This window comes from Vanellus vanellus (assembly GCF_965231255.1).
Source record: "Vanellus vanellus genome assembly, chromosome: 4".
Taxonomy (NCBI): domain Eukaryota; kingdom Metazoa; phylum Chordata; class Aves; order Charadriiformes; family Charadriidae; genus Vanellus; species Vanellus vanellus.
In genome coordinates, this window is record NC_138909.1 from 73,363,611 (window position 1) to 73,383,721 (window position 20,111).

The 20,111-nt window shown below is 40.4% G+C and overlaps 1 protein-coding gene across 1 annotated transcript in view; it reads right to left on the reverse strand.

The window, feature by feature from the left end:
- Positions 1 to 20,111, reverse strand: part of SCFD2 (sec1 family domain containing 2) — a gene marked incomplete at its 5' end in the record, with an annotated part of 209,598 nt that overhangs the window by 135,908 nt on the left and 53,579 nt on the right. The window contains one exon of the mRNA XM_082483103.1: positions 15,431 to 15,602. Within this exon, the coding sequence (XP_082339229.1) occupies positions 15,431 to 15,602 (172 nt within the window). The remainder of the gene's footprint in view (positions 1 to 15,430; positions 15,603 to 20,111) is intronic.

Sequence of the window (20,111 nt, forward strand, 5' to 3'; positions counted from 1 at the left end):
ATTCATTCCTAAAAATGCATTGGTTTTCTTCCTGCTGTCCCTTTTTCCCACATTTCCTAGTCTAATGAAAGTGGCCGTAAAGAAATACATATCCAGTACAGCCCACCGTGATTTCACCAGAACAAGGAGATGCATGGTCATTCTGGTGCGAGGAACAAGGACCAACAGTCAAGCAATTAATCACTTTGGTTAACAGGAAATGTATTATGTTATCTTTGGTGGTTTTCTAACTGGACAGTAGGCACAGCCTTGTGCATCCTGTTTGCAACCAATAGCAGAAGCAGATGCAAGAGCGTGATATTTGTCATAAGCATTTCTAAGAACAAAAACGTGCTGATGTTTTTCAAAAGGCCTTTGAATGTTCACCAGATGTGGAGCACATGTGGCTCTTGAATGTGAGAGAATAACGCGACAATAAAGTTGAATCAATACAACGTGTGCCAGTAATCACACCAAGATGACATGCAAATGTTTTAAAAACAAAAATATGTAAATGATTTTTGGTTCTTCAGGACAGAAGAACAGGTCACCTGGTCATCCATGAGTTGCTGTTTCCATCGCTGTTTGAGAGCCCATCTGCATGAAATACGTTGCTCCCTCAGTGAGACAGCATCTAGCTTTTGTATTTTTACATTAAGAAATTCAGTTCCCTAGTCACTACTTACTGAAAACATTTAAGAGTTAAAAGATGAAAAGGTATCCTCTGCCTCTACGTATTTTATGAAAATAAAACTCCCACGAACAGCACATGCAGGAAAAGGACAAGATAACTAGTGCCCAGTAAGAGTGCTTTACTGATGTCTTAGAACTGCATATCCTCTTTGGACTTCCAGAAGGGTAGAAAGATAAGAAAGGGCACACTGCTCCATGCTTATCTTCTCTAAGTCCCCCCATCAGATACTAAAGAAATCACTCATTTTCCAGTAGTGACCACTTCTAATAAAGATTGTGCTCAGGCTATGGATAAAACAAAAATGCACAGTGATAGGCTAGGAAACAATTAATTTCGCAGAGGCAACCAAACCATTTGCAGATGCTGATATTTGGAGTCCAAACTGATAGTCTTACACAGGTTGAATTCATACAGAAAAAGTTTCATTGCATGTAGCTGCAAAAACTGGGTGAAATAAGAACATTGAAGTTTTCCATCCTGCTAATAGACTTCTCGGTATTAAACACATATGACTCGGTATGAAACACATGGTGACTTCTCAGTCTACATTTTTGTTGCCAATGTGTGTAGTCAGACCCCTACCAATTAAATGTTGGCACACGTGCCTTCAGTACGTTCAACCTCTTCTCTGCAGTGAACAAACAGATGAAACTAAATCAGAATGTAGACAATGAAAAACTTGGCCTACATCGGTGATTGACGCTCCCTTGAAGAAGCAGCAGCTCATATCTTTGGGTATCTGCTGCCATCTCTGCAGATGCAATGAAAAGATGTAGCGAACCCTTTCCCTCCTACAGCAGGTAGATTCTCAAACAACCTTTTTTCCAGGGGACACAGGAGAAGAAGCATCAATTTTCCAACAATTCTGGCAAAAGCCAACCTCTCATTAAGACAAGCTTGGAGAAACACTAGGTAAGAGGACACAGAAGGTTCTACCTCAGTTGTTCTAAAGCTCTCCAGAACTACTGTGGAATACAGGGTACCTGAGTGTTGTGCATGGACTCCTTGAGTACTGAGTATTTTTTGACTAATTCCAGAAATGAAATAACCTGGACAGAAAATCCATCTACAGTCTGGGGAAAAACCTACACAAAGGGTAGGCAGGATAATTCAATTAAGACAAGTGAGAGGGTTAAGAGAGCTCTTCATATGGCTTTTGGTACAAGAACATATATTTTGAAATGTATTCCTATGTATCTTATAGTCACAATCAGAAGACTTACGCCCAGTTAAGGTTACTGTCCGTTACAGATAATGAACTTTAGGTAGTGGTACATGATATCAAGAATTTTAGCTTTTTAATTATTTTTCTAATTCTGCAAGTAGAGACTTTCAGAGTTTTCTCACAACTGTATCTGTTAAAACAGATATAAGAACGAATACTTTTTAAAAATGTACCTTCAAAACCAAACAGAACCAAAACAAACCAAGCCAGTGAGAGCCTGGTCACAAGGGACACCATAGCCATTTTTTAATTATCCGTTGATAAAAAGGCAGTTGAGGACCCATGCCAGTCTCTCTTGGGGAACCTTTATTTTAACCACAATCTGATCCTATTGACAGCTGAAAAACAATATTCTGAGTAGATACCTTTAATTGCTACAGCATTTGATAACCTCACGTAATACAGTGCCTACTTCTTCCCAATTTTAACTGTCATCTTTGTTCCTGTGTTGCAAAAGAACACTGGGTTAAGGAATTCAGAGAAAACTGGAGGCACTTTAAAAAAACTTAAAGAAAACATTCCTTATTTTTATCAGAGAAGAACCCTTCTGCTCCTTTCAGGAAAGGCAGCACTACTATGAGAGGGTAAGTTGGATGAAACTACAGAGTATGTCCGAATCCTTTGCTGCCTATGGCTTAGCAGCTCCTTCACTTTCCCTACACTTGGGGATGGGTAGGGAAGAAATACTAGAAGAGAAACTGATGGATAGAATTAAGTCATATTTGGAGAGTTTCTCATCTCTGGCACGTTACCTTTTCCTCTTCTCTTACTAATGCCCTCGTTAAAGAGAATTTGAATCTTTTCCCTTCCCCAGGCAGAGACCCAGACTATCATTTATCACTTACCTACATTTTACTCTCCTGAAGGATAAACCTACATCAACCCGACAGTTGTGCTGAATGGCAGTGCTTTATGGACTAAGCCATTTATTTATTGTAACTACAACCATATGTTTAAACCTGCTACAAAATTATGAAATACTTCCCATCAATAGTCCAAGTTAGATTTCTATACTGAATTGCCTAATGTGAACGTACAGCATTTCTGTACTCCAAACAAACAGAGTGTGAGGAGGTAAATAGCAGTTAACTGTATTCATGCCTTATTAGACACAGCTGCACAAACGGGCTGTCGTATCCCATTAGAAAATACCGAACAAGTTATACGTGTGCGTGGTGCCCTTCATTTCTGCAAGCAACATGACTACTTTGAATTACAGGAACACTCCCAGAGCCACATGCTCTTTGTTTTAAAGGCACACTAAGGCAAACACCCTGTGATGGGGCGGTGCAGGGTGGGGGGGCATCCAGAGAGAAATTTCGTTTTTCCTCCTGTGCCTACTCCATTTTTAATTAACAAACCATTCTTACAGAATACATGAAAGAGTAAACACAGAGGAAACGATGCTACAGAAGCTTCAGACTAGGTAAAGGCAGGTCATTTCTAGGTATGGAGCAAGTGTTTCCTTTTGCATTTTGGGGGAGGGTGCGAGGCACGTGAGAAGGAAGCGGTCTTGTTACACCAGTGCATTTTGTACCAGCCCTCACACTGCTCTGAGCTGAGCTGAGAACACCACAGCCAGCAGGCAGCTTCCCGCATAAATCCACTTTCGTCAGCCCTACGGCATGCTGGCTTTGATGCTTGTGTACCCAAATACGGTGCCACCGGGTGAAACAGGCGGGCTTCCAAAGAGGTACCTTCTTAGATCGAGAAAGTCCCTAAAGAAACTTCACGACAATAAAAGGTAACTTAGCTGAAGAGACATGAACTGGAGAAAACCTAAAGAAAGAAGACCACTAGAAGAAATCTCTCTCCGTTTCCCAAGAAACCTCAGGAATGTGTAGCAAACATCTACCAGGACTGAGTTTCTTGTCTGTTACACGTACCTGCCAGATAGCAGAGGTAGTAATAAACACTTCAATTACATCCTAATATTTTACACCTCTGCAAGAGGAGAAAAGCTAGGGTTACAACTTTGTTTGTTTAACGAGAGGTAACTGGTCATCTTGAAGAAGACACAAGGCAGTAAGTACTACACAGGCAGACCTCTGACAAGCCAGATTTGATTTTAAAAATGATTCTTCATGACCTACTGCAGATGTAAAATCCCACCAAGATTTTGCTGGCTGAGTCAGCGTGTTGTCTTCAAACAAGACCCGCTTTTCTAACCTAGACAAGGAGAGCTGAGCCTGCCTTCTTTACTGGAATTTAGTAAATGGTATCAAGCAAGTCTATACATCTGCAAACGAGATCATAATTTATAATGAACAGAAATCTACCATGGCTCCATAGCTGGACTGAGCCACAATCAACTTGTTGTGTAGTACTATCTCTTTGCGTAGCTTCCCTTTGGGGCTGAGGGTTTTCACTGAAAACACAGCCAACAGCAACGCAGAGTTTTGCGAGTTCTCTAACTCACTGCTGGTTCAATTTCACCAGGTAAAAGATAAAATCTTAAGTCAGGAAAAGCGGTTAAGTCCTAGACCACCCCGATCTTGGCTGGCCTGACAACTCAGAAAACTAACACCATCTTGTTTTCCGTCAAGTAAGCAAAATCAAATTAAGAATATATTTGGGGAAATAGATTAGCCCCAGAGTTTGAGCGCAGTTGTGCCTTCAAAGAACTTCATGACCAAGAACAGATGATGCAGACAGAGGTAAGAGCTCTGATTTGAAGGCATCAGCCATACAGACATGTTTGCACAAGCGTGTCAAGACACACCAAAGTTTATTTTCTTGCTGGGGCAAAAATCCCTTAGCATATTCTGTGGGACGCGAGACAAACGGAGAGGCCAGGCTTACAGCTAGGGATCGGGACGGTGCCAATGGGACTATCTGCTTTCCAGGTTGGGGCTGACTAATGCCTGGACAACCCAGACTGGGGGAAATGCAGTTTGGTGCACACCTGTGTGTCTGCGCATGTACCCTGTGCCCAGAAATGTCTCTGATCCGAGGAAGTGTGTGGGCCAGCAGCAAGGGAAATATGCATCTCATTAAGGTGGGGAGACAGAGGGAATGCAACGTGGCAGCCCTACTGTTAATTTTGGATATCGCCCACAGTAAAGCATTCGCTAATTTTCAGTTGTGTTGTTTCTCCCCTCTCTCCTTGCCAGTCTGTAGGAAATAATCACGTATATCCTCCAAAAAATGAGGAAAACTGAGCTGACAGACTAATATAATCACACTGAAAACCAGAGATATGGTGCTGGCACTATCAAACTGCTTTGCAGATAAGAGATTTGATAGGTGATCTACTGCCTCTGAGCTAACAACCACAATGATCAGCAGTTCCTGTGAGTAAAGCTCTCGCCACGAGATGCTGTGCTTTGTGGTGCTAATTTCATTATAACAGTACTTGGAATCTTACCGAGGGACAACACATGGACTGTAAAAATAAGGCAATGCTCATCTCCTTAAAGACCATGTTATAATTAGTGAAAGCAGACAAAACCCAAAGGTAAATGCAGTCCTGCTCTGAACCTATAGCAGGGGCGAAATCCGGTTAGGATTATTAGCCAAGAAACCCTAAGCATTGTCTTAAATCCCCCCTGCTTTTCTAACCCAGACAATGACAAGCTGCGTGGATCATCTTGACTGAAAGCATCCAAAAAAATACATCAAACAAGTCTCTTTATAAAAAAAAACGGGTATCATAAAGAACAGAATGGATAGAAAATAAAATGCTGGAGCACAAAGAGAGCTGCCTACCACCCCATCTCCATTCATACACCACTTTGCCTGTCCAGTAACACACAATCAGCACCAAATTAATAAGCTTATTAGCAGAGACTAAATACCACAATAACACACTTGATTCAGTACTCAGCAAAATCTTGCCAATTAACTTCTCCGTCAGAAGGCTGATGAACTAATTGCTAACAAATTTCTGTTGTTGAGAGGCAAAAAGATGGACTACGGGAATCTGCACTCCTGCCCCGATTACCTGTGACCATAATAGTCACACCTAAAAGGGCAACACTTACAGGTCCCTGCCCCCAAATATATATTATAAGATGCTGCTGCCAAGAGAGCTTGAATCCTCCACTTTGTTAGATCCAAAATAGCGCATGCCATTTTTCTGCAGCTTAATAAGCCAAGAGATTTTAGTTCATTGGAGACATTTCTCATGTTTTTGGAAGTGTGTTTTTTTTTTAAAAATGTATTTCACTACTCAGCCTGACCTCTGCAAGTAATAACAAAAAGAAAACAGATAAATTTTTTGGTGAGGGTGGCAACAATCATAAAATGGTTAGATTTGGAAGGGACTTTAAAGATCACTTAGTTCCAACCCCCCTGCCATGGGCAGGGACACCTCCCACCAGCCCGGGTTGCTCAAAGCCCCATCCAGTCTGGCCTTGAACACCTCCAGGGATGGGGCAGCCACAGCTTCTCTGGGCAACGCTTCCAGGGATGGGGCATCCACAACTTCCCCGGCCAGTGTCTCACAACCCTCACAGTAAAGAATTTCTTCCTAATATCAAATATAAATCTACCCTCTTTCAATTTAAAACTGTTACCCCTTGTCCTATCGCTACAATCCCTGCTAAAGATTCCTGCCCCATCTTTCCTGTAGGCCCCCTTTAGGTACTGGAAGGGGCTATAAGGTCTCCCCAGAGCCTTCTCTTCTCCAGGCTGAATAACCCCAACTCTTTCAGCCTGTCCTCATAGGAGAGGTGCTCCAGCCCTCTGATCATCTTCGTGGCCCTCCTCTGGACCTGTTCCAACAGGTCCATGTCCTTCTTATGTTGGGGGCTCCAGAGCTGGATGCTGTACTGCAGGTGGGGTCTCACCAGAGTGGAGTAGAGGGGCAGAATCCCCTCCCTCGCCCTGCTGGCCATGCTGCTGGGGATCCAGCCCAGGATATGGTTGGCCTTCTGGGCTGAGAGCACTCATGTTGGGCTTCTCATGAACCAAATCCCTCAAGTCCTTCTCCTTCTGTCATGTGTCCTCTATCAGTGGAGCAATGCGTACAGTGTTAGTGGCAGGAAAGCGATGCATACAGCAAAGCAAGGACTCGCTGGGCGTACACGTGACAGAAGCTTTGCCTCTTGGAGCACAATTATCTGTGTAAGAGTAAATGGTGATTTATTCAATATTGTTAATATTGTACCTCTCTGCAGCTACTCCATGCATACTGACAGGGGATGAGGGCATCTGCCTTTTGGCCCAGCTAATGTTATCTTTTACAGCGAGTAAGCAGTTGATATTACATTTTAAGGAGAAAGGTCACAGAGGAGACAGAACGGCAAGGGACAGGCTAAGCTGTAGCCCCGCGCAGGGATTCCCCGGGGCTGGGGATGGGCTCCGGCTATTGCTGGTGCCAAGTGTTCATACCAAGCTGAGAATGATGCTGCCCTTCTGCAACACGGGCTAAGCAGGCATCCACTGCCTTGTAATCTCAACATGCGTCTCAAAAGAAAACTGGGCAGAAAAAGCTATTAATTGTTTAAACTCCTAACAAATTCATGTGTGCCAGTGTAGAAGGGGTGGTAGCGGTTGTGTGCTTCCCCCACCTGCCCGAAGAGCTGGCTCCTATTACAATCATTTATACATTGGGATTCTTTTATTTTACAGCAAGTATTTCGGTTTTGTACATAGATACTTAATACGTTTAGCCTTTTCTTCCCACAAGGCTTTTTAAGTTTTATTGATGTGGACATTTGTTCACTCAAGAAAGCCATTTCTTTATTAACTGTTCTTTTTAGAGGCTCTATGTGACCCTTATCTGGATACAAAATATTAGCTCTTTCAGAAGATGAGGGAGGGAGGTCTTTGCTTTTTAAATGAGAGCCACAGTGGCAATAATTTGCAATTTTTCAGACCAAACACAAACACATTTATTTGACAAGAATACGGAAAGATACTCTTAGCTCCCATGTGATATGGTAACCCCACTCAAGATATTTTAACCCCTTTGTCAGCCAGTGTTAGAAAAACTTAAAACAGTTTTATTTAAACAGATTAACAAATTGTAAGTAGAAATAGCTTCTGTTCACTCTTAAAGGATTTATTTCATTTTAAAAAACACTTACCTATACTTTATTTTGCTTTCAAAGTAGTCTGACAAGAGCATTCTACTCACAGAAAATTAGTTTGACTGGAAGAATTATATATACATATAAAGAGTAGAAGAATTTATACATATATATACACACACGTGCACACACATATCTTTCTGAGCAAAACTAGCTGGAATGTCTTAATTCTGGCATGTCAAACCTGGGAAATGGTCTATAACTGGGCTCCCTGAGGACACGGAACATGAATTATAACCAACAAGCTCCTCCTCTGTGGAATATCATGGTTGGTGCATAAAACCAAACACACTCAAAACAGCTCATCACTTGCACAAATTTAGTCCACTGTTTTACCTGCACTGCTGTAGCACTGAGGTGCCCCCAGCAGTTTAGGGTTCTGTTTTGTAGAAATGTATAGAAAACACATAGACACAATTGAATTCTTGTAAAAACCAAGGTATCGTGAACATAAGAGGCATTGAGCAAGCAAAAGAAATGAACTGAGACCATGTGAGGCAGGCAACAAGAAGCAACACTATTGCAGGGCTTACATACACCAGTTTTTAAGCAAGGCCATGAAATTTAACATAAATTTTATGTAGGATAAATACTTGCAAAGCTAAAAACATCACATGTATAAAGGCAGAATCCAAATGGGGTTACATGTTCTGGAAACAACTCCCAGTTTAAATGGAGCAAGTCCAATATGGTTAAACAAGAACTTACTGCAAATAATTTGGATGCTAAAGTAAGTGATTGCTGCAGGACCACTTTCTCTTCAGAAGTCATCAACAAATTATGGTTGATTCTCTAGCTGTGTAAGACAGAATGCGTATCAGCGTCTAAACTGCGATCTCATCCAAAAGGTACCAAATTCCAGAGGATGACCTTTGCAATCAACATGGTATCACGCAAAACTCCCACCAAGACAATTCATTCCATATGTAGCTTTATGTTGAAAAGTGACTGATCCAATTTCAAGATTTTTTTTTTCAGTATAACATCTCTAATTACAGGCAGCTAACATCATGGGTCTTCTTTCCAAATACTGTTGCGATATCTCTTCTAAAAAGATTTATTTATCGACATTGTAGGCCACCAAGAAGACAATTTATTGCACTGAGCTGAGCTACATAATTATAAATTGCATGTAGACTAAAGCAATATAAATAATAATAACAAAGAATGCCACTGATCTTAATCTATTCTTTGTAGAAATAAAGGTCTCACTACAGCTGAACTATGAATTATTCTTGCAGAGCAAGAGGAATTACTCCAAAAACTTTTCTATTTCCTTACTGCTTTGCATGAAACTGCTTGCTTCAGCAGCCCTCAAGCTCATGCATAAGCTTTTGGTTTATACTAGTTTAGCGTCGATAAGTGTCACCTCATAACTACCGCACCCTGTAGAAGAGATGAGATGTCTGAAAACTACAGTGAGTTCGAGGCAGGGAAAGGCTGCAAGCTGGTGTCTTATAGTTTCCAAATTTATTGGCACGGGGTCCTGTGCAGGCATGCATATGTGAACAACGCCTACCATATTCTGCAATGGCCAAAAGTGCAAATAAATTATAATGTCATCTTTGATTAAGTAATGAGTCATGTGTACCCTGCATTTGTAAAAACGGTAGAGAATCACGGCACAGGGTGGAATGGTTACTAACACCCTAGCTATTAGATCTTGCTACTGAAACTTTAATTACAATGTGAAATACTCAGCTGTATTGCAGTTTTTCCACCTCTTTGTTTTGTGAGTTTGCACTCTAATATTCACAGGAGAAAGAATGATGTCATTTTATTAACCTCATAACCACTTTCCGCCAACAGAAAAATAAAAACATTGGAATGGCCATCTGGCACGAAGTTTCTGTTTCTCCTAAAAACATGTCTATATTTTCTGTTTCTCAAGACACTAACGACAAAAAAAAAAATCTGTCTTCTGACAAATTTTACAGCACCAAAATAGGAAAACAGAAATAAAATAAAATACAACTAATTAGCATTTGGAAACTTAAACATGAAAATACTATACTGTCAGGAACTCTCCACGTTAAGTATGTGTACATAGATTCCACCACCAGAGTATTTGACCTACTTATATTATTAACAGGAGCCACTAAAAACTCCAGATACTTTTGCTAAAATATTACAGTGTTCTCTTTCCTATGATAGCAAAGCTTTGAAAAAAGAAGAATGGAAAAGAACTTGTAAAATTTAAAAAACAACCAAGTCATCCTTTGAAAACAAGTAAGTTAACTTTAGAAGGTAATGACTTTGACAGATACATCACATATTCTATATTGAATGGACACATAATGACAACTTTGATATATAGATAGATGGCAGCCCCTCTTGTAAGATCTATCTTTGCTTGCTAATTGGCATTACAGCACTGTATTTGTTTTTCTAAGCAGTCAAGGTGACGCACAGTGCCCATCTGGATGTTCTAGGCAGAGACTAGACGTATAGAAGTAATGCACCAACTGAGCTAGGTAGGCTGATCATGAGCTTGAATCCAAGAGCAATAGGACAAGGTGGGTGAGGTGGTGGTACACATTGTCACGTCCATTGAATAGCCGTCCTCAACACCTGCTAGAACATGCTGTTTCCCAACTCACTGATGACATTTCTGATGTCACAGCTGGAAATGCTATGTGGCATCAGGACTGGCCCCATCAGCAAGGCGCTTGCCTCATAGACACTGCAGGACAACAAGGGAGTCAAAGCTCAGAGGGGACTTGGTCCCAATTCAAGGAGCTTTAAGTCTAAGAAATCAGACAATTCAAATAGTTGAAAGCTGAAAGGATTTTTAGCTGGATATGAATCAAAGCTAATTATAGCCGACCAGAACAATACAGTCCCCAGTTTGCACTCTACTTTTTCATTCATCTATTGAATGAAACTGGGAACATTTGGGGGATGTTTTGTTTTGTGGGGGTTTATTGTTTCATTTTTTTAGGATGACCTTTAATTCCAACTACTCTTGAGATTATGTGACATTACTCAGCATCACAAAACAAAACTTCGGCAGTACTGAGATCCAATGGGAGCATCATGGCTTCTAGGTCAATACTGAAGCTGTCTAATTTCCCAGTAAGCTGTGAAATGTTGGTCAGCAGGTGCAAAACCTTTGTGCCACAGAAAAGCCCCAAGAAGCAAAAATCCCCTCCCCAACACTGTAATAACAAATAACAATTAATTTAGTAATCTTTCAGAGTTCCTTACTTTGGCAATGAAGTTATTTTAAGATAACAGTTCTGGTACATTTATAGACTTACAATGAAGTTCAGCCCAGACATCTCAAAAAAAGAAGGGAATGTCCTCATCCTAAAGACAAAACACATGCCTCCCCTTTTTGGGACAGGTCAAAATAGATGTTTGCTTTCAACAGTCCTGATGCAAAAAGCTGTCTGATAAAGTATGAGTTGTTTGTAAGGAATAAAACAAATAATACCAGTAATATTGTGGTAGATATTTTTCTCTTAGTTCCAGTTATTACCAGTCATTATATGGTACAGAAAGAAACATTAAATAGGCATCTACACCAGGAACTTTCCGCCACAGGATCCAAACACAGCACATGCAGGATTAAATCCACTCAGTTTAGCGGAAAGGTTTGCATGTAAAAATGTGCAGCAGACAATTAGCTGAGGACAAGACATAATGAACCTTTAGCTGCCATGCAGTGCCAACTGATACAAGTGCTGCCCGAATTTGCTGCCGCACAGAAATGGTAGTAGTAAGAGTACACTTACCAGCATGACAATGTCTTTGCTCGTGGCAACATACAGAAACTTGGAATCAACTTAAACCCTCCCTCTTCTGCCTCATTCCAAAGTACAGCAGCAGAATTTTATGTTGCTTGGAGATGTTTGTTTTATTTGGGGGGAAATGCATTTCAAGTACTTCATATGCTATTTTAGAAACACAATCTGATAAACTTGCTTGGACTGAATAAACCTCAACCTTGCTATTTAAATGGATGGGGCTATTTATAAAATAGACTACTACTCAATACGAGAAGCACTTTACTCCTAAATCTTGAGAACAAGATTACGCCAGAAGGATGCAGCCAAATCCAAGAGGTGGCATCCAACCTGGGGAATTTCAGAGCAGTACCCTTCACGGAGCAACTGCGCTTTCTCTTGGGGCACATTATGCCCCCATTCACACTGCCTACTGCTGCTGGGTACTTTTATGATGAATTTGGAGGCAGAAATCCCTGCTCAGTGAATATACAAGTAGTGTATGTTAAAAACAATACTAATTTTTTTTTTTTCTCTCACAGTGTCACATTTTGTTTAAACTCTGGAGAGATCTCCTCTTCTTGTGCTTTTGCATTCCATGGGCCTCTACTGCTTAATAAACCTCCATGAAAGTCGTAATTTTGAGGAGAACAGGGGATATAGCTAAACAGAGCTGAAAAGTGTGGAGTGACAACACTCTCTCTTACTTTCTGTTACCTCCCTAAATTTTAAATCCTCACTTGAAGGAAAGCAAGGCAGTGACCTGAGGAGGACTGGGGAGTTGCAGGCAGCGTGGTGCAGCATTTAGCTTGTGTTCGCCTTCCCACCTATCAGTTTTATGGATGATCAGAATTAGAAAAATGGAAAGAGGCCCTCAAGAGAAGAAAAATCTGCTAGGTTGGGATATCTCCTTGGTAGACAGGATATACTGTCTCAATTCATAAAGCATTTAAAACTTCTGGGTAGTAAAAGCTCCATCATGTGCAGAGGTAGAGCAGCAGAACACAGAGAAAATTTGTGATCGAGAAGGTGAATCATCCTGACGCATTTACTTGTAACCCAGCACACGATCCTCTTTCCTTTGAGGTCAAGGCCATGATCCCATCAAAATCCAGTTTCACTCACAGACCATTTATCCATCACAGTTAAGTAGAGGACAACTCCGTAAGCGTGCAGCTGCACCGGCTTTCAGAGGACTTCTAGTCTAGACCAAATTTCCTTGCTGGAGATGTAAAAAAACGTATTGAGACAATACAGGCCTGAAAAAGTAGTTACAGATTTCTAATTATGATAAAATACTGGAAGCGGGCTGCTTTCTACCTCTGCTAGGCTATTTTTAGAACTGAGTACCTGCAGCATAACTGAAAGTAGCAACGAATCAAGCAGGAGCAAAGGTCAGAAAAATGAAAGACATTCATTAATGTAAGAGTTACATTAAAGGTTTAATGTCAGCAATGTGGTGTTTCTGAAAAGCACAAAGTAGACTAAGCAAAGAATCATGAGACCCATCAGAGAGATCCAGTAATGAGGGAAATTCCAAAACTGTGCAGATTTATTTTTTGGGGAAATCTGAGGATTCTAACACCAACTGTTTATACTGGGTTATCTCCTTTGGCATCAGCTGAAGGCTGACTTGCATCCATCAGTGAAAACTCTAGAATTCCAACACTGTCCCAGTCTAATAATATTACTCCCAGTAGATCTTTCACAAACAGTTATCATCTTCTACATGGTTCCAATATAGGACAGTAACAATACTACTTTCATGCTGAAACAATTACTTTATATTGAGGATTTTTAAAGATTTATTATTTTAAAATATCTGAAACATAACAATTATGCTAAAGAATTTCTCAGTAGTCCTGCCGAAATAAACTACCATGGCATCAAATTTAGTGCAGAGTGCCATGTAACAACCACTCACAATGTAATGTCCTACTTGATTTTTTTAAAATAAAAATATCTCTGATGTCTTCTGGGTCTCCCAGTATTTCGCTCTTCCTACAAACCCCTGTCAACAGATCAGAGACAGGCCGCATGCTCAGAAGCAGGATAATGCATGTCAGACTCTTCAAAATAGAGTCAGTAAGAGGATACATGCTGTGCAGATTGTGTAATTCAGAATAATTGTTGTTTGAACTACTGAAAATGAGTATGTGCTTAAGGAACAGTTACAAATGTTAGCCTCGAAAGTTTGCTTTGGCTAACACATTTTACCTTAATATGATGGGTGGAAGGCAGTGGGTATAATCCAAAGCCACCTACGATTATGAGAGTGCTTGTTATACATTTCTTTTTTTGTGAAATATATAGTTTGGTTGTTTCTTACCTCTGTTTTTCCACTCCCTGATGATTTACGGCATGGCTTTTATATAGGCAGCTGCCTGTTGTTGTGAAAACAATGCTGAGCTTGCAGCTTTATTTTGATTCTAAAGCTGAACTGGTTTTCAGATGGAACTTAGCCAGCTTCTGAGAAGAGCTATGTGACGTGAGTCACTGCAAGAGAGAGGAGGGGACTATGGGCTGTCAGTACCACGCTTTATGGCCCAGACAAACCAAAGAACGGCTGTAGTGATTCTTTCACCTGAGAGGTATTTGTTTATTAACTACAGAAAGAAGACTGCCTACGTTATTCCAAAATATTTCAGTATTACCAAGAGAGAATAGTTTTTTTGAAATTAATGTAGACAAGAGCTTGCTACTATTTAAGTTCTGTATTTTTTGCCCCCCAAATGTCTCAGAAATTCATTGACTCCAAAGCTATGAAGTTTGGGCTGAGTGTTCTCAAAGGACCAGGGATTACATCCTGCTGCCAGAGATCATGGGAAGAGTCGGGTTGTTGGTTTGTTTTTGACATCTAGACAAAGACAGATACCTTTTACAAAAGAAGTATCTGGTTTTAGTTGAGGTCCACACTATACAGTTCACTCATTTAAGGCCAATTTTAACTTCATTAGAAGTTAGCTCATGAAGACTTGCCTCTTGCTAGGATTTCAGAAGATGGTTCCTCTAAAAACAGCACAATGACAAAAGAAACAGCACAGGGAGGAAAGTTTTGAGCTTTCCCTGAATTTCGGCAGAAATTAACTCTATTAGGTTCTTAGAAAAACTCTTCCTTTGTTTGGTACATCTCCAAAGGTTAGTAGGATAGAGTTCAATATACCAATAACTCTTAATTTCCTGAAAGAAATCCAAGTGTGATACAAAATGGTATGTAAATAATACTGTGGTCACCAACAGGATGCTGTAAAAAACGTGGTGGTGGGAAAAGCTGAGGGTAGATCACAGCTGTGAGTAAGAGAAACCTCACTCTCCTGCTGGATGGAATTTCCTACTCTGCTTTCATCTGCTCAGTAAATTACACAAGTTTTACACTCCCGTAGCAACAAAGTCCTCTCTGCATTTGATTCAGCTTGTTACCTCAAGAAGCATCTTCAGACTGGTAGCAATAATAATAATCCCATCCAATGCTAAAAGTTATATCATCTTGAAATTTCATATAGATGTAAATCTGTCACCCAATTCAGATTATTTATGTACTTCACTTTTAATGTCTACCCTTTTGTTTATAAAATTATTCTTAGACAAAACTATAGAAGATTACCTATGTAGGTTCCCGTTCCTTTTACCAGTTTGGCAATAAGGAACCACTTTTTCGCAAGACATCCAACACACTTCATAAAAAATACAAGCAACAGAATTCAATGGGAATTAAAAAAATTAAATAAAACACTTTCAGTTGGGTCAAATAAATTCACATAATATGTACCTGCAGAAGTAATCTCTCAAAGGCAAGGAAGTTGTCCCATTTGGAAGTCTGGGGGTGTTTCAAAGTCTGGACTGTGGCCAGCACAAGCTGTAGAAGACCACAATGGTTCTCCAAAGCTTTGAGATTATTTCTGAAAAGCTGAATGTACGAGCTGAGCTGTTCTGGGGTGACTCTGCCTGTGGAAAGGAAAACAGGACACAGAATTCAGTGGTGGCAAATACAAACCTAGATTTTTTTAAATTATACTGAATGAGTTACAGAGGACTTCAGAGGCTCTCTCCACTACGGGCCTGATCCTAGCTTCACTGCAATCACTGGGAGCTTCAAGCTGCAGCAACAGGTCAGAACAAAGACTTACTTCATCCATGAATTGTGGCTGAAGGTATGTGGTACGGCAGGTATTTAACAACACACAACAGATGCTGACATAATGGGTAACGCCATTTTTTTGTTTTCAGGCATAAAGGGACATTCCTTTAAGCTAGGGAAATAATACTTGACGACTACGTCTAAACAGTGGTCAATCTTTCTATTTTTATCAAAAGTCCAACGGGAATTTGTGAGCCTTCTACCTGACACCAAACCCACACCCCTCAACCGCTTCCTGAGGGTTGCCTCAAAAATTACAAGATGATGTTAGAGATTCAAGGAACTGTTTTCTGGAGCTGTTCTTGGAAGGGACACTTCCAAGGCGTGACTCTTCAGTTTCTGAGATGCAGTAAGCATGATTTCACCCCTTATTTGAAAATAAACACCCCGGTGCCCATACATTGGCCTGTAGATCCCTTCTTAATAGATGAGCATGAGGGAAGTCATTCAGGCCACGCAAACTCTACAGAACTAGTTATTCTGTGCAACATTAAAGTGCCAGCTAAACTGCCCAACCAACTTGTATTTTAGAAGGGATCTGTTCCAGGGAGGAAGGTCCATAGTACCTCATCTGCCCCAAGAAAATCACCACAGGCGATCACACATGCCATCAACACACAAGGAAAAATGCTGTCCAAACACCATCCTAATTGCAAGTCTGGACTGAGATGCAGTCCGGGGCTGTTTCCTGGCTTCTGGCAGCTTCTGCCAGCAACATGTCATCTTCCTCAAGCAAACCAGACCTAAAGAGCAAGGACATGTGAGATGGAGTGAGGAGGATCCTTACACTTAAACAGGACAAGCTTTGGTGCCAGGAAGGCACTAGGCTGAGCTGATGCTAGGCGGTTCATGGCTTACACCACTCATCATTTTATTCAGTATTTTTCCGTAAGGGAAAGAACTTGTAAGACTGCCACTGTGTTTCTTCTCTGCGTTTGGTTATATCATCACTTTGCGAGGCTCTCCATCTGCCTCCGTCCTTTCAGTATCATATAAATGGTGAACAAATGATTCCAACAGCGAATAAATGTTCTTCTCTTACTTTCAGTGATACCAAGGGCGGCCTTCGGAAGAGCATTTCGATTAGGGAAAGCTGCTAAATAAAGCAAAAACACACAGGCTCTGTATGTGAATTTTAACAGAAAGTATCAAACCGAAAAGTCAGCAAATTAACACACAAATCAAGCTGACACCACCCAGTAGGCCAGAGAGCTGACAAAAGGCTTCCACAGCTAGCCCACGTAGGCTAAAACAGCAACCACAGCCATGTGTGTTTTTAGACTAAACACTGGAGCTTTCAGTCTTGTTTTATTTCTTTTAAAGCTGTGTCAGGCAGATTTACATGGTGATTGGAGAGTGTCAGCCCATGATGCCTTGCAGCATACCTTTGATAATAGCTGCATTATTACCTATAGCAGTATAGTAGCATATTCAAAATCCGATAACTTGCTTCAATTGAGAAAACATGAAGTTGCCAGCCCTTCCCTCCCACGAAACAGTAAAATGGGAGGGCTTTCAAGACTTCTGATTTCAATTTAAAAAAAAAAGTAATTTTTCAAGAGTTTTGTTCCATATCGTCCCTTGTGAAAGTGAATCCAGATGCAGCACTGGATCAGTCTGAGATCCATTCAGCACCATTTTAGATAAACAATCAAATTCTTTCCCACCCTCAGAGTACCACCAAAAGAAAGTCCAACACGTATGTAAACATAAGTGAAATCCTGACCTTAGCAAGTCATTAACAAAACTTACATTGGCATTAAAGAGTCCAACATCTCATCTGTGATATTTACAACATCCATGGAACCACACAGATACAGGGTTCAAGAGTTCCAGCCAATTTCTACACAGTCTCCCTGGACTACTGGCTGATAAATACCACTGTTCCAGTAGATGAGGAAAGGAATTTGGGAAAGCGATTGGTTGTAATCAGCAATTAAATGACTTTTCCTGAGGCCTAAATCCTCACCACCTTCCCTGCTGCTTGCTCACAGAAGGAGATTTCAGCACAACAGACTATATTTAATCTAAACCCAACCCTACCAGCCTTTTACTTTTTTTTAAGTCCCTCTGCTGTTTCAAGTCCTTTTGTGTTGCAGTGTGGCAGACAGGTCCTATGAAATGACGAGAAGATAGACGCCAACCACATCATCATGTTTCAACGGTCATTTCGTCCTTCTAAAGCAAATCCAGAGATTCAGAGACAGAAGATGGCAACTACTGGCAGAAAGAACTTTAGTGTAAGTGCCTTGTCCTGCTCTCTTCTCCTCTTCCTGCTCCATCAAAGTCATACTCTGCTCCAAACTCTACATCTATGCATAGCCAGATGTCTGTCTGGGCACCAAAGTCTTAGGGGGACAGAGAACTTAAGTTAGGAAAGCAAAATAGAAATGCCTGGCTTATATTTGCTCCCTGCCGCACCTGGAAAAAAATAGATCTCTCTATAAATGCACAAAAAATGTTTACATTAAGGCTCAATATTGGTATTAAAAATCAATGGGCATAAATAAGCATGAATTTATTTACACAAGACATTAAGAAACATATCACTGTATCAATCAATCTTCCAATAGTGGAGACAAAACAATTCAACTTGTTCTAAGGTGGGGTTTGATGAGTGTATAATGAGCAGTTGCCTAAATGGTCACAAGACTAAATTCAACACAAATGGTCCCTTCAGTCCTTCACTCCTACGATAATCAATTTGCAAACATATTGGGACATACAGATGTTGAATTCCACCTCCAACTTTCAAGAGTTCAGGGCAGATTCCAAAAGAACTACAGATCACTTTTGCCAACTTTTAAATTACAGAAGCTGTACCTTGTATTTAAAAAAAAAAAAAGTCAATTCATTGAAATAATGTGGTTTTTTTTGTTAAATATGAAAATAACAGCACTGAATACCAAAACCTGCATAGAGAAAATGCACGGTTAATGCTAAATACACAAATGATGATGTGTACAGTTAGACTGAAGGGAAGAAATAATTCTACTACTAGTAAAGCAGATAATTCAAGTTAGACATACGGGGCAGAAATTACCAGCAACTGATATTAAAGGTCTGTCAAAGATCTGTTTTTTGAGTAGTGAGAGTAGCCTAAGCGGAACAGAAAGACTTTCACCTCAACAGTTAAACAAAAAGTTAACTAGAGAAACCACATTTGTAGACATTGAGACATGATTCCACAGTATGACTTTTTTCCATTTTAAATTAATGCTGCAGTCTACGTAGTGTAATGCAGACATCACTTCAAGAAAATAATTATTTCTCAACATAGTAAATTTTTAAAATTCAGAATCCCAAAGTGCATTTTCTTTTTTACGTAAAGATTTATGGATGAACAAGGTGTCTAAAGAGCAAAGGTCAGAATTATCAATGCGTCGTTCCAAACATACAGTCCTTATTTTTTCATCTAACACTTAGTTAATTATCTCCATAGGGACAAGAAAACAAGTAACGAGGAAAGTACATTTTGTGACCAATTGAATAAATAAGTGGATGCTTTTCCAAGACTACAGGAACTGCCAAATGCACACAGCTTTAAACTCTGTTCAGCTTTATGCAAGAACACAGATTGAGCTTCTGCTGAGGTCCATTTTTCACTTGACAGAACCACGAATAAGAAATGACCTTGGCACGATTATGTTCACAGGCGAGATTTTTCAAGGCAGCAGAGAGCTGACAAATTCTAAATAAATTGTTTTCCTCATCCACAGTTATAGGAACATAGACCTATCTCTCCCAGTAGCTTGCCTCTGATCATGTCCAATGCCGGATACTTGCAAAGAATGTAGAAAGCTCTCTTACTCCATGAAGCCAACTGGGCAACAGCACTGCTAAGGGAGTCGGATAGTTTGCAAACTAAGCGAGAGCAATTTAGGAGGACGGATGACGCCCCTTATGTCTCCTTGTTAGTGTAATTTCCAGATGTTATTCTTATTAACTCAAAATGTTTTTGTACTTGTTAGGAAGTTCCAGTAACACTCTTTAACAGCAAGTGTCACAACAAATAATTTGATCTCAACTGCTGTTTAGTTAACTTCAAAAGTCATCCAGTCCTTAAATTGTTAATAAAGAAGAGAAGAACGCCAACTACTCTCTAGTTCTTTGGAGAGATGAAAAGTAGGCCAGTATGAGATGCTGTTTGGCTGGCTTCTCCGGGATAAGGCTCTGGACCTGAAAAGCACTAAACTTTACAGCAGACTGAAAGCAGATGTCACAGGCTTATTTCTAAGAGCATGTGCTCATCTCCCACAAACATGAACCCATCTGCTCTGGCGTTGATGGTCACTTGCAAGCCTCTCTCCCT